At 52.1% G+C, this 15,173-nt stretch overlaps 1 protein-coding gene across 2 annotated transcripts in view; it reads right to left on the reverse strand.

Annotated features, from left to right (window-relative positions):
* EIPR1 (EARP complex and GARP complex interacting protein 1) overlaps positions 1–12,111 on the reverse strand; it is a 48,759-nt gene extending 36,648 nt beyond the window's left edge. The window contains exons 1-3 of one of the 2 annotated variants that reach the window (XM_081156393.1): positions 11,913–12,111; positions 8,579–8,662; positions 3,427–3,559 (exon numbers count right to left, since the gene is read on the reverse strand). In XM_081156393.1, coding sequence (XP_081012519.1) covers positions 3,427–3,559; positions 8,579–8,662; positions 11,913–11,954 — 259 coding nt within the window. In that variant the 5' untranslated portion in view covers positions 11,955–12,111. The remainder of the gene's footprint in view (positions 1–3,426; positions 3,560–8,578; positions 8,663–11,912) is intronic. The other variant, XM_081156394.1, reaches the window with a different exon arrangement.
* Between the last annotated feature and the right edge of the window lie 3,062 nt (positions 12,112–15,173).

Consider the following 15,173-nt stretch of genomic DNA (forward strand, 5'->3'; position numbering starts at 1 on the left):
GATAAACCAGAAACTGCTGCTTTAAACAAGACACTGTACTCTGACCACTGCTTCAGGAGCACCCAGCCCAGGGCACTAAGGTGTCTCAGAAACTGTAGGTCAGCACCTCACCCCACAGGTGACACATGAAGCCTGAAAGAACATGAAGGTGGCACCTGGAGCCAAGAGGGCTCGGAACATCCCCAGCAGGTTCCTGATGAGGGCAGGGGCCCGAGGAGCAGGATGAACACGGCCATGCTCACTCACTTACTTCCCAGGAGCGGAAGTAAGCCCCCACATCACCCCGGGTCATGTTCCGCAGTCCTCACACAAGCCCGGGGGTACTGGCTCCTCCCGTTACTGTGTGCTCCCAACAGTCTGACTGATCCAAACAAGGGGGGGGGGGGCATGAATCCCACCCTCATGTGGGAGACATCCAAAGACCGGCTAGCCAGTCCTTGCCCACCACCTGGGGGTCCAGTGTGCTCCCGTCACATGGGGGCCTGCGGCTGAGCGAGTCCCCGAGGAGCCTGGAGTGTGGGGTTAGGGAACTGACACCCAGACCACCAAGGTAGGCATGCCCATCCCCCTGCATCACCTCAGGGAGAGGCCAGGAGTGAGCCAATTCTGCCATGTGCTTTTCCAGCAAGGTCCTCCTGTTGGTGACAGTACTTAGAGAAATGCCTGAGAAGTGCAGGAAAGCTTTTCCTGCAGCAGGCAAAGGACACAGCCCACGGGGGCGGGGAAGAGCTGTGGGAAGGACTAGTGAAGAGGTGCAGAGAGGACACTGGTGCCCCCTGCTGCCCAAGAGGGGGCCACTGGGTACAGTCAGCCACCACATGTGCACTCACACAACAGACAGACAGACACAACACATATGCACAACAGACACACCACATGCACACACAACAGACACATAACAGATACACACACGAAACACATAACTGATTATATACACAAGCACACACAATATACATCACACACGACAGGCAAGACACACAACATGCACACACAACAGACAGGCATGCACACAATATACATGTGACAGACACACACGGACAGGTAAGACAGACACACACAAAACACATGCAACAGATACACATGACACACATGGAAAGAACAACAGGTGGGCATACACAACAGGCACACAGCACAAAACAGAGAGACATAATGGTGTGAACAGGCACACTCTAATTCAGAAAAAAAAGGAACTGTTTATATAACAGTGAAACTCTAGCATCTCTGCAGTGCATACAAGCTCACACCCATGATGAGCATGGGGACCCATGATAACACCTGCACAGAGCCGTGGACCAGCCCACGTGAAAGCATGAGACCAGGAACCCAGGAACATTCCCAGAAGATGAGAAGGGCCAGGTGCAATTCTGGTTTTCACTAAAAGGCCTGGTAGAGGGAGGCCGAAATTCCGAGCAACGGCAACTATGTCTGCACAGGTGAGGGACAGGGCTCGCTGGGGTGCAGGTGCTGCTGCTCAGACACATGTCCCCAGTGGTCACACCTTTTGCAATCCCCTCCTCTCAAGCTCACGCAGGACCGATGGCCTGCTCCTAACCAACAGAATGTGATGCAGGTAGCGGGTATCACTCCATGCCTGCTGTGTTACAGGTAGAGGGGAAGGTATTCTGGAGATGAAATTAAGGTCGCTGACCTCAAGTTAGTCAAAAGGGAGACTGGTCAGAAGAGTCTGAAGGTCACTTTTCTGGAAGAGGACCATCTACACTTATTTGCACATGTAGAATCTTCCTATTACCTCCAACCATGGAAGGCAGCCACCTTCTCTTAAAAGGAGGGTGGGGTGGACACAGGCAGAAGGCAAGGAGAGGCGCAATGCCAGCCAGCGGTGGGTGGGGACCTCGGCCACACCACGTGCAGGGACGGCAGACTTCACAAGGAGTATGGAATGCATTGCTGTCAGGGTACATCCCACAAACCATCCACACCAGGTACGAGGGGGCACTTACGTGATAAACCAGTTAACGCTCATTCTCAGTTATTAAACACAATAGCTACTTACACACACAAGTACATAGGTATGTTTCCATCCCACATACGCTATGGGAAGATTGAGGGCAGATGCCCCAGGCCATCAGAAGTGACTTTCCTCAAAGGTGACAAAGCAGAGAGGAACAGCCCTGACCAGTGTGGCTTATTGGCTAGAGCATCGGCCCACGCTCTGAAGGGTCCCAGGTTCGATTCCTGTCAAGGGCACGTGCCTCGGTTGCAGGCTTAGTCCTGGCCCTGGTTGGGATGCGTGTGGGAGGCAACCCATCAATGTTTCTCTCTCTCTCCCTTCTAGTCTCTCTGAAAAACAAAGGAAAAAATATTCTCGGGTGAGGAGGAAAAAAAAAAGAAGAAAAAGGAACGGCCTCTTGGCCTCTCCCGCAGCGTCTCCCCCGACACTGATGGCGGAGGGGGAAAGGGATCGTCAGGTGGCTCCCAGGACGCTGCTCCCAGTCAATGGGATGTGGCAACTAAAAGCTAAGAATAAAACACAGAAAACCTAAGGCAGAAAGACTTTTCAGAAAATAATTATTTTGCCCTGAAGAAGAAAAGTATTTTTTGAACAAGGGGTGTGGGGATGAAGTAGAAGGAAACGCGTGCGGAATTCCACGGAAGCAGAGTGTGATCCTGGGATCCTGGGAACGGGAGTCCTGGTGACCACACTGATGGGCAGGAGGGAGACGATACCTACAGGTTCGTATTTTGAAGCGAGGCACGAAAGGAAAGATTGGGTAGAACAAGTGACAAGCATCTAAAGAGTGTAGGATGCTAATGTGCATTCTGGCTCCCTGGACAAGTGAAGGAGACATTTTAGAAACTACAAGCAAAAGCCACAAGGCTCTATTCTGGCCCATGTGACAACAGAAAACGAGAGAAGGTGTGAGATCTTTCCCTGAAGGCAGAACTTGAACACAAGTTATTGGCAATGATGGAGAAAGGAGAACTTGGAAGACGTGTGTCACAGATGTTTGGACTGGCCACAGGTGAAAGGCCCCAGGACCGGCGAGCGAGCCTGGGAGCAGCATACCAGACAGGAACACACTCACCTGTGTGCGAGGCATGGTGAGCAGAGCACTGAACGGTCCTGGCTGCCCTCACCTTTTCACTGTTATCACACTCACACAGGTAGCAGGAAAGACGCCAGCCCTGCTGCCTCAAAAGAGGCAAAGCTAATTAACATGGGAGGAGCCCACGTCCATCGTTCCAGGACATTGCTCCTACCTACCCTGAGGGGTAACAGTTCTAGGAACAGCTAGGATTCCAGGCCCAAGTCTTGGACTTGGGAAGCTATTCCTCATTCCCCCATCTGCAGCGCCCTCACTGATCGCAGATCCTATCAATCATGCCCTAATCCATGAGCGATACAACAGCAGCCTCACAGGGTGATTCTCTGGCCGGGCTCAAAAAGCTGAGCACAGTACTTACTCTTGTTGTAGCAGGTGGCCAGCACGCCCTTGTCTGCAGGGCTGGCGCTGATGTGCCAGATCTCACCCACTTGGTGGAGGAGGACATTTTTGTTTATGATGTTATTTTCGTCGTCAAAATCTATGATGTGGATCTACAAACACAAAGAGAGCACTCAGGGCTTCACTTAATAGAACAGCGACACAAAAAACCGAAGGCATCTTCAGCACCTTTGAGTGTTATAACAGTACATAGTTCCATACATTCAGCTTACTGCAGTCCTCTCAAGAGGCAAACATGCAATCTCCATGTTCTTAAGATGCAACTACATTACACGGCCCCATCATACCTGGTCCTAACCAGACACCAGAGCTCTGTCCCCAAGTGGCTCAGTCATGCCACAGCTGATGTCAGGGCCAGTCATCCAGGGTTGTGCAAATCGGCCAAGAGCCTCTGGGACCTGCTGGATGGCTGTGGGGAGGGGGAAGGGTGGGTCTTGTTGCCTCCCTGGGCCTGGGACTGACCAGCTCTGCCCACTCCGAGATGGGCATGACACGTGTCACCCACGATTGAGGGGGGAAGGACAGAGACGGGACTATACACTAGCACACCTCAAACTTTTTTTAAAAAATGTGTCCAACAGTTGTCAACACTCTGATCCTGCGACATTAATTATAATAATATTGCATTTTAGCCACTAAATGAAAAGTTACACATGCTGTCTCCATGTTTCTAGATAATTTTTGGAGGAATTAAAATGATTTTCACTTTAGCTCTATCAATACCCAAGTCAATGAGAAAGATAAAATATTTATTTAAAAAATAAGCTTTTACTAAGAAAATAATCATGGATGTGCATATGACGCAGGATCAGGAAGCCAGGGTTCCAGCTCTGATTCCACCACCTCTGAGCTGTGTGACACTGGGTGAGTCACTCTTTCTGGGCTCTTGCTGCAGCACTTGTAAATTTAGGAAACTAGATTTCTAAGATCCCTGTGTTGTAAAAACATAAGCTGGTCCTTCATCTGAGACTTTAATGATAAGTAAAAGAGTTATGTATGATCAAACATCTTATCACGCCCATAGAATAGCCACCATTCCCTGTCTGGACTATACTCTTTGCTGGAGCAAGTCAGTCCTGGTACGTTCACACCCTTGTCCACGATCCCAGTGTGTACTCGGCAGCCTAGAAAAAGACCCACATCCCACAGCCTCAGAGTGCCCAGCAAGGGCGGTTCTTGAAACAGAAGAGGCTTAGTCCATTTGGGCAAATCCCAGAGAGCTTCTTGAGCAGTAAGTCTTAGACATTGAACTTGAGGGATGGAGAGAACATAATAGAGTCCCTAAATTCAGCAGACCATCTAGAAAAATATATAAATGAGAGCAATGGGGTTCTAGCAACACTGCAGAGCCGCTGAGTCCAGCCTCACCCAAAACAGGGCTTCTCAAGATGCTTCCATGACACAGGGCAATAAATTCCTATCTCATTAAAGGAATGGGGAGGAGGGGGCAAAAGGGGGGGTAGAAATAGAGGGTCAGTTAATCTGACATGGGGCCCGGGAATCTGATTATTCTAACAAGGCTGGCCAAGGACCAGACTTGCCGGCAAAGGGGCACCCTGTGACAAAGCCATCCTTAATCAAAATGCAAACACAACACTGGAGCTTACAAGTTAAAAAGAAAATAAATAGCCCGGCCAGGAGTGGCTCAGCGGTTGAGTGTGGACCTAGGATCCAGGCGATCGGGGTTCGATTCCCGGTCAGGGCACATGCCCGGGTTGTGGGCTGCAGCCGATCAATGACTCTCTCATCATTGATGTTCCTATCTCTCTCTCTCCCTCTTTCCTCTCTCTGAAATCAATAAAGATATATAAAAATATATTTTTTTTAAAAAAAAGAAAATAAATATACAGGGAAAGAGCTAAGAGGAAGAGCAGCCAGCTGTGTTGTCACTCCCCTGAGGACTGTCACCATCAGGGCTGTGTTGAGAGAGGGCAAGTCACAAGCCTCGACTTTGCCAGCCTGGCATTCACTCCCATCTGCATAAGAAATAGGGGTCAGCAATATGCAGTGAAACCTGGGGGAAAGCAAACGCAGAGGCCAACAAACCCCTCCAACCTGAAAGCCTGGTTCCCAGCCTCTGCCAAGCTTACCCCACGATCAACATGTACACACCCTCAAGAAAAACATCCCACCCTCCTCAAGAAGGAGAACTCTGAGAGGACAGACTCAGAAATGCTCGCCTTGCCCACGTGGAGCCCTGTGCAAAACAAAGGACACAGAACACAAAGAGCTTCCTTCGACAAAGACAGGCCAGCAACTGTGACAGCTAAAATTTCAGAAAGATAGTGCAACTGAATTAAGTAGTAATGATTCCAGTGGTGCCAGGCACTTTCTAGGGAATTGATGGCTGCCTAGGAGGAGCTGATGGCCTGAGGCAAAGCCGGGGGCCATTAAAGCCAGCCGGCAGCCCTCGCTCCCAGGAAAGCCTGGAGAGCTGTGCACAAAAGGCGGGGCTTCAGAGCAACTAGAGGAGATGAGAGTCTATTGTCACAGCTCCACAGCAGCACAGCCAACCTGGAGCTGTCACTACCTGCCGGGGGCTGACTGGGCTTGAGCCAGCTATCCTGGCCTTGGGACATGTGTCTCAGCACAGCGCCCTGTCTGCGTGGGGGTGGGGGGGGGCTGGACAGAGCGTCTTAGTCACAATTCTCCCACATTCCAGCTAGGTCACCTTGGATAAACCATGTGACTGCTTAGAGCCAACTTCCTCATCTGTTTAGAAAGGAGGTCAACACCACTGACCCACTGAGGTTCCATCCATTGAGGTAGCAGGTGTGGGAATGACCTGACCTGGCCCCAACCTTGACCCTGGGGTCAGAGGTGTCCTGAAGCTGCTCTCAGCTCTCACCTCTGTCCTGGAAGCCTGTGTGTTTACCTTTCTGGCCTCAGTCAACTGGGGCCCCTGGAGGCCAGCACCCACATTATTGACCTCTATACCAGCACCTGGCTCGTGCCCGCTCCAGGTGCACCCCACAGCGTGTGTTCGACACCTGGCTGCTAGAGAACTACACAAACAACACGGCTACGGTGACTGTCACAGGAGCAGCAGCAGCAGCTCCAGGCCCCTCACTGGAGAGAAGCAGCTCAGGGAGCGGTTACAGGAGACAGAGGTCTAGAGACAATCCATTATCACCATGCACTTGACAATCACGTTAGAACAACACTGCTGGGAGACAGGAACAGGGAGCCCTTCTGCAGAGAGTAGCAGGGCAGCGAGTACTGTGCTCATGCCTCCCAGGTCTCCCCTCCACAGGGGCAGTCACCACCCACCACAGGACGCACGCCAGCGCCTGAGACAGTCCCACTAACAGGGCCCCTGCAAACACATCACGTATGGGTGGAAACACATGTCACATGTGAAAGAATGTTTCATATGAGCAACCATGTGCATCACATATGAGAACAACACTAGCCATGTACGAGGAGAACATGCATGTCACATGTGGGAGGAAACATGTGAGTCCCATGTGGGGAGAAGAAGATGTGTGTGCACAGAATGTGTGTCGTGTGTGAGAGAAACACATGTATCACATGTAGAAGGACCACATGTGTCACATGAGGAAGCACATATGTCTCATTGAGAGGGATGCCTGTGTTGTGTGAGAGGAAACACACATGTGGCCCGTGAGGGCTGTTTCCAGCAGCACAGGGAGCAAAGCAGGTGAGTCTGGCTTCCCCCTCCCTCCTCCCTCCTCCCCAGGGCTCCCTCCGAGGACTGAGTCACAGGATTAAGAAAACAGGGCCAATGGCAAGTGAGAAACATTTCACCCTGGCCTGAAGGCCTCAGTCAAAAAGCCACCTTCTCTGTGGTGCTGGGTCCAATGCCAGACAACAGAAACAAGTACCACTTCTCCTGGGTCACATGACACTTTGCACACCCCTGTCACAACACCATGCAGTGTCTGCACATCGACCTCATTATCTCACCAAGGGCTCAGCTCTGAGCAAGAACACACCTGTTCATTTCTGTGTACCCAGCACGTCGCACAGCGAGAGGAACCAAGGGCCCTGCTAACGCACTAGACAAGCACTTGCTGAAAGAACGAATGAACGACTGTTCCAACAATGTCACACTGTTCCCAGAACAGTATGGGAGACACCACCATGTCAGAACACTCCTCATACCTGTCACTTGAATCCACGTACAAAGACCTCTGCATGTGGAAGAGGGAAAGGAAGCCAGGAGACCTGTCCTTGAACTCCACCCTGGCTAGAAATGGAACTGGAGCCTGCCGACAGCCTTAATTAGCAGCTCAGTGAGGAGTATGAAGGAAACGAGAAAGAGACAGAGGCTCTGCCAGCAAAGAACTCAGCAGCCTCCGCGTGCTGGAGCACGTGGATGAGGCTTCCAAATAGTTACATACTTCTTACCCTAAAACTGAAGCTGAAGACAGAACTCCTCTGACACCTGAGTGCCATGTCCCCGTGTGACAATGGCAGCTGGGCGGAGGCCCTGTGCCATCAGACATGCCCATGTGCGTTTCCCAGGGTCGAGGACAGTGCTGGTCCTCACTACATCATGGGCCCCTCCAGGGACAGGCACCCACAGCTTCACCTCTGGCAGTGAGGAGATGAAGTCCAGCAAGGTTAGTCCATTTGCTCAAGGTCACAGTCAGTGTCAAGCCATGAAGTGAACCCTGATCTCACAAGTAGCCAACATTCTTTCCTCTAAAGTGGCCAGAACAGCACACGGGTGCCCTCCTGTATGTCCACCTGGGTTAGCTGGTGGCGACAGCCTAGAGCTCTACACTGAGAGCAGACTGTGGCCTCATCCAGGCGCAGGCAGAGAGAGTGCTGTGAGCAAAGAGAGGTCAGCACTGCCAGGGAGAAGGGCTGATGCTGACCATGGACCTCAGGCTGCTTCTCAGTCACGTACACAGTAAATCCTATATGACCACAAAAACGATGGCAATAATGCCACATGGGATAAGTTTAGATTACTGAACTCAACCAGTACCTACAGCTGGGTATTGAAATCCCAGTGGAAGTTTCATTTTGTTTCTGTGGCATTAACTTTCTCAAACGTTGCTTGAAAAATCAAGAGCAAGACGGTTACACGAGTAAGAACAAATTTAGTCATTACCACGTGTATGTTTGTCAGAAACAGTTACCTGGTTGTCATATTTAAGAGATTGCGTCCCGACCAGAAACCGGATGGCATCTGTCTCTGCAGTCTGAGGGGTGAGAGCACGAGCCTGCAGGGAGAAGGAGAGTGCACACATTTACCACACTGGGCTTCACAGACAGCGGCAAACACGGTCACTGCCCTCCCACTCCAAATGTGTACATGGAAACAACTGTAGGTGGGCGTGAAAATGAAGCAATAAAGATGTAAATTGTTCTAATAAAATCATAATTTTGGGCAGCGATAGGCTAAACAAATGCTTCTCCAACAACGCAGCAGACAGTGGCTCCAGCAATGACACAGCAGGGGTTTTAAACCAAGTCTGCAGAAGGCAACAGGAAGACCTGCGACAGAGCTACACAGCCATAGGGCAACAAAGTGCTGTTCTCCGAAGCCTCAGCGTTGGAGCAGATTGTCACAGCATCGGGAAACCAACCATCCACTGAATGAGCCCTGTCTACACCCTTCCTCCCACTACAGCTAGAAACAGGCCTAACACCCCACTTCCTCCAGCACATCGAGTTCCTACATGTTCTCAAAGCCTTGATTCATTCTTTTCACAATGGTAAGAAGGAGAGTGTAACAGTTGTCCTGACCACTTAGTCTGGGGCAAACAACCAGTCTCTACCATAAAAGGTGTGGAAACAACAGAAAATGGGACTGTATCACAAGTTCCCACACTTCCTCAAAAGCATCAGTGGCGCCCAACCTGTGTGCCTCAGCGATTGAGCATCAACCTATGAACCAGGAGGTCACGGTTCAATTCTCGGTGAGGGCACGTGCCAGGGTTTCAGGCTCAATCCCCAAGCAAGGGGCATTCAGGAGGCAGCTGATCAATGACTCTCTCATCATTGATGTTTCTATCTCCCTCTCCCTTCCTCTCTCTGAAATCAATAAAAATAGATTTTTTTAAAAAAAGTGTCAGTGGCACAGAAACGTCAACTACTAAAATACACTTCAGGGCAACCAGGAGACATGTCTAAAGCAGTATTCAATTATTAGACGTTTGGGGAACAAAATCCATTTCATCCAGCCCGACTACTTTAAAGTGCTTTCAGGCTCCACTGTCAGTGTGCCTGTTCCCTCCTTGGCAAAACGTAGGTGGACAATTTTTGGAGTCTTAGACCTCTTTGCAAAGCTGATAAATTCTTTATGAACCTATAGATTTTCTGCCAAAACTGTGCATAGAGGTACACAGAATTCTATGTACATCAGCAAATCCACAGACCTTCTGAACTCTGTCCAACTCAAACACTCCTGGCTTAGAGAAAAAGGACTCATGAGGAACGGTCCAGGCCATTCCTGAAAGAAAAAACCCCGACCGCTCGACTTCAGACAGGAGGCAGGATTAAATGCCGCCACCGTAAAGTAGAAGAAAACCAAGAAGAAGTGAACTGTACTGGCGGCCATCAGGCTGCATGGAGGGCAGAGCAGGGATGCAGGCGCTACGGGGGACGGCGATGAACCAGCTCCCAGCCTGCTTCACCCTAAAGCAGCTCAGAGCTGAGAACCACACCCCTGGAGGGGAGCAAAGGGAAACATGCAAAATAAAGGTCTGAACAGAGCACGTGCCTCAGAGTAAAGTTTCCAATCTTAGAAAAGCAACGAGAACCTGAAACTACCTGTTCTTCTCACACAGACAACATCTTTTTAATCAAAGAGGAAAAAATCATTCCTATAAAAATTCTAAACTGCATCTTTAAAAAGTACAGTGAAATCTCATAAAAGTTTAGTGTAAGGTCTTTCTATTACATTACTGGGCAGAATTACAGTAATGGCCATTTTGGTGACAGGGCTCTACCCATGTCAGTAATTCCGCCTCTCTGATTAAGTGAAGATAAAATGACCTTCTAAGTCTAGTCATAATGACGGTTTTGAGGAGTTCCAATCACCCTGATGTAGTAAGATTGAAATTTTATAGTACAATAGGCCACCAAAAATGCCCCTGGTCCATCCTCACAACTCGAGGAAGCAGCAGGAAGATGGGATGCGTCACAGTATCCCGCACGGAGGGGACACTGAGGGCCAAGGAGGGCCACTGACCCAGCCAGCCACACAGCTTCCAGAGTGGAAGGGCAGCCCCGACCCCGGCCTAGTCCAGTCTCCTTCTATTACGGAAACGCAGTGAGATACCTGTATGCTTGGTTGATGTTATTATAGTTCCATGGGTCTTGCCCAGTTTCCCAAAGGAAAGCCACAGCCTCTTCTTCACAGAGCTGCTCTCACCTGCCGTCAGCCCTGAGCAAACCGAGGCAGTAAGAGGGCATGCAGGCGCTGAGGGTCAAGGGGACGGCGGGGAGGGACCATCGGAATGTGCGGCCAGGTCTCCTCCTGGCAGGAGGCACAAAACCAGACCCTCGGCATGAGCTGAGAGCACAGAGTTCCCTCGGGACCCCCAGCCAAAGGCCAACCACCAGATCCCCGCCTTCGAACCTGCGCTGTTCCCCGTTCTCCAGGTAAGCTTGACCATCACTGGCAATCGGCATCCACGGTGACTTCCTGTTCTGTTTTTAGTTTGGGGGGTTCTTTTTGATTGATTGATTTTAGAGAGAGGAAAGGAGAGTGAGAGACGGAGACACACAGAGACACGGGTTTGCCGTCAGTGGCTGACTCCTGCAGGTGCCCTGCCCGGGTCGGACCCGCGCCTCGGGGTGTCGGGAGGACGCTGGGCCAGCCGATCGGCCGCCCGGCCCACTTGCCCTGGTGTTTAGGCTCCCGCAGTAACGTCCTTCAGGTTCCAGAAAGGCACGGCCCGTGGGCTGTCCAAGGGGAACGCGCTCAAAAACCAGCTCCCTCTCTTAGGACAGAAGACACTCGGATGAAATGTCCGACGCCCGGGCAATGACATCTCAGGGACCTCAGACACCCAGCCGCCGGGTCCTGAGGCGGCTGCTGGAGACCCAGTTACTAGGCAGCCCCGGCGGGAGGTGCCCGCGGTGGGCAGGCCGCGGGCCCCCGCCCCGCCCCGCAGGTGCCCGCCTGCAGCCGCCCGGGCAGAAAGCAGGGCAAGGCGGGGCTGGGGCGCGGGGGCGCGGAAGCCGCCTGCACGCGGGGAGCGGGCAGCGGGGAGCGGGTCCGCCCCGATGGAGACTAACTGCCAGCACCAACCGGGTAGGAACCAGAGCCGCCTCCAGGAGCCCGGGCGCGGGCGCGGGCCGGCGGGGGCAGTGGGGCCAGAGCCGCGCCCGGGGCGGCGGGGCGGCCGGTCCTGGACCCGCGGCTCCGTCGGCCGCGCAGCCGCCCGCCCGGCGGACAGGGAAGCGGGGGCCCGCCGGCTCGCCCCGCAAACCCGGGGCGCCGCGGGGCCTCTGGGGACCCACCTGGAACTCCAGCCCGTAGATGACCGGCGCGTCGTCCTCCATGACGCGGCCGCCCCCTCGCTTCAGGCGAGTCCCGCGAGCCGGCGCGCCCGCCGCTCAGCGTCCATTCATCCCCGGCCGCCCGGCGGCGCCGAAACCGGACGCTTCCGGCCCACCGCGGCCGCCGTAGGGCCCACTTCCGGTGTCTTCCCCTCGCGTCATCGAGACGCTCCGCGCCGGCGGCCAATGGCGGCAGCTCCCGGCCGATGCGCACGCGCAACTGGCTCCCATCCGGGCTCCCTCCGCGACGGGTCCAGGGAGGGAAGGGCTCGGCGCCGAGCTGGGGCGGCCGGCTCTTGCGCGTGCGCACTTGGCTCGCATCCGGGCTCCGGGAGAAAGGACTCAGCTGGGAGGGGCTGGGCGGAGGCGGTGAGCCCTGGCGTGCGGGAGGCGGAGCCCGCGCACCGCTGGGGGCGGGGCCTCGCCTGAGCGCGCTCCCCCACCTCGCCGCTAGGGGCCGCCCGGGAGTCTCCGGCTGGAAGCCCGGCGCTCAACCCTCCCTGTGCCGCTGGGCTGGGGCGGTGACACCGTTCTCGGGGGTCCCTGGTACCTTCCCCGCGCGCGGACCTGTGCTTTCCGTCCACTGTCGTGAAGTCCTTGGCCCCAACTTTAAGACTAAAGAATCTACTTCCATCACGGATGAGCCGCCGCGCGGGGGAGCCAGGATGCGTGGGGAGCCAGGGCGCGCGGGGGAGGCAGGATGCGCGGGGGAGCCAGGATGCGTGGCAGGTCTGCCAGACTCGGTTAGGCCGGGCCCAGGGATAAAGTCAGGGCCTTGCTAATTCATCCCCAGGCGCCCAGCAGCGTGGGTGGCCTGGGGAAAAGGAGCGCATCCCCGGCGCTGGGGTGACCGTGGAGCCTGCGTCTGACAGTGAATGGGAGTCAGCTGGGAAGACCCTGGGCTCCTCTGGGTCTCCAAGGCCTGTCATGGTCGAGCGGTTGCCCCTCCTAGGCAGTGCTCCCAAAGTGCTTGCCTTGACCTTAGGGCGTGCCCTTGTTACCGAACTCAAGGGGTTCTATTCAGCAATGAGATATGGGCCCAGCTGGTGTGGCTCAGTGGTTGAGCAGAGACCCGTGCACCAAGAGGTCGCAGGTTCAATTCCCTGTGAGGGCACATGCCCCAGTTCTAGGTTCCATCCCCAGTGGGGGCCGTGCAGGAGGCACCTGATGGATGTTTCTATCTCTCCCTTCCTCTCTCTCTAAAAATCAATAAAAACATTTTTTAAAAATAAACGAGAGCCTGGCCGGGCATGGCTCAGCGGTTGAGCGTCGACCTGGGATCCAGGCGACCAGGGTTCGATTCCCGGTCAGGGCACATGCCGGGTTGTGGGCTTGATCGATGACTCTCTCATCATTGATGTTTCTGTCTCTCTCTCTCCCTCTCCTTTCTTCTCTCTGAAATCAATAAAGATATATTTTTAAAAAATTAAAAAAATGAATGAGATATAGTTGTACTTAGGTAGTTTTATTTACTCACAGCAAGTAAAGGAGAAAGAATTCCCGTCAAAGCCTTGTCTCCCCAAAGGGATGCTTAGCCACTGTTTATATACACTATTTGGTTAATTACGTGTTGACTTCTTCTTGGCGGTTGGCTAAACCTATCCCTTTGGGCTCCTGTCAACTTCACCTGGTTACAGCTGTGTCTGCAAAATACTGTTCTACATTTTAACATTTAGCAGGAATAGCAATTAGTAAGAACCAGCGCAGACCTTCAGACCCTTATCTCATCGAACACCCTTGGCAGACAGAAATTACATTGCATGCAGTCCCAAAAAGCCATTGCAGCACTCCCTTCATTAACTTGGGCTCCAATGTTTTACAGGACCATGCCTCTCTCCTCCATTTGTGCGGTTAATTAACTTCTCTCTCTACCCGTCATCTATTTTCACGACAAACGGTTGAGTCTGGAACAGGCATATGAAAAGATGCTCAGCATCACTCATCATCAGGGAAATGCAAATCAAAACCACAATGAGGTATCACCTCAAACCAGGTAGGGCTGCTATTATCAAAAAGTCAAAAGGTAGCAAGTGCTGGCAGGACTGGAGAAGAGGGAATGCTCGTGCACTGTTAATGGGAATATAAGTTGGTACAGCCACTATGGAAAACTGTGGAGATTCCCACAAAAATTAAAAATAAAACTACCATATTATCCAGCAATCACACTCTTTGGTCCAAAGGGGGGGGGAATCACTGTCTCAGAGATATCTGCACCCCGTGTTTATTGTACCCTTATTCACACCAGTCAAAAGATGAAAATAGCCCGGCCGGGCGTGGCTCAGCAGACGAGAATCGACCCGGGATCCAGGAGGACTCGGTTCCATTCCTGGTCAGGGCACATGCTGGGGTTGCAGGCTCGATCCCCAGTTGGGGCGTGCAGGAGGCAGCCGATCAATGACTCTCTCATCATTGATGTTTCTGTCTCTCCCTCTCCCTTCCTCTCTCTGAAATCAATAAAGATATATTAAAAAAAAAAAAAAAGATGAAAACAACCTAAGTGTCCACCCACAGCTGAATAAAAAAGATATGAGCTTGTATAGCTCAGTTGGCCCTTGAACAATGCAGGGTTTAGGGACGCTGACCTCCCTCCCTTCACAGTCAAATATCCACATATAACTTTTGACTCCCAAAAAACTTGAGTTGTCCCTCTGTATCCATGGGGAATTGGTTCCAAGATCCCCTGCAGATACCAAAATCAATGGATGCTCAGGTTTCCTATGTAAAATGGCCTAGATCAATGCATACAGTTGGCCTTCCATATCTGAGGACTCCCAACGGCAGGTCAAAAATAATACAGGAATTTGTTGGGGGGAAAAATACTTAAGTGGACCTACACAGTTCAAACTCATGTTACTCAAGAATCACCTGTGTGTATATGTATGCATATATAATGGAATATTACTCAGCCTTTAAAAAGAAGGAAACCCTGTCATTTGCAACAACGTGAATGAACCTGGAGGACATTGTGTTGTTAAGTGAAATAAGTCAAACATGGAAAGACAAATACTGTATGATTCCACCTACATGTAGAATCTAAAGAAGAAAGTTGAAGACGCTGTAACAGTAGAATATTGGTTGCCAGAGGCTGAGGGCTGGGGGGCTGATCAAATGGCACAAACTTTCAATTATAAGATAAATAAGTTCTGGAGACCTAATGTACAAAATGGTAACTTTGGTTGATAATGACACATCCTATTTTTGAAGTTTGCCAAGTAGATAGAT

Source organism: Miniopterus schreibersii (assembly GCF_964146895.1).
Source record: "Miniopterus schreibersii genome assembly, chromosome: 13".
Lineage (NCBI taxonomy): Eukaryota > Metazoa > Chordata > Mammalia > Chiroptera > Miniopteridae > Miniopterus > Miniopterus schreibersii.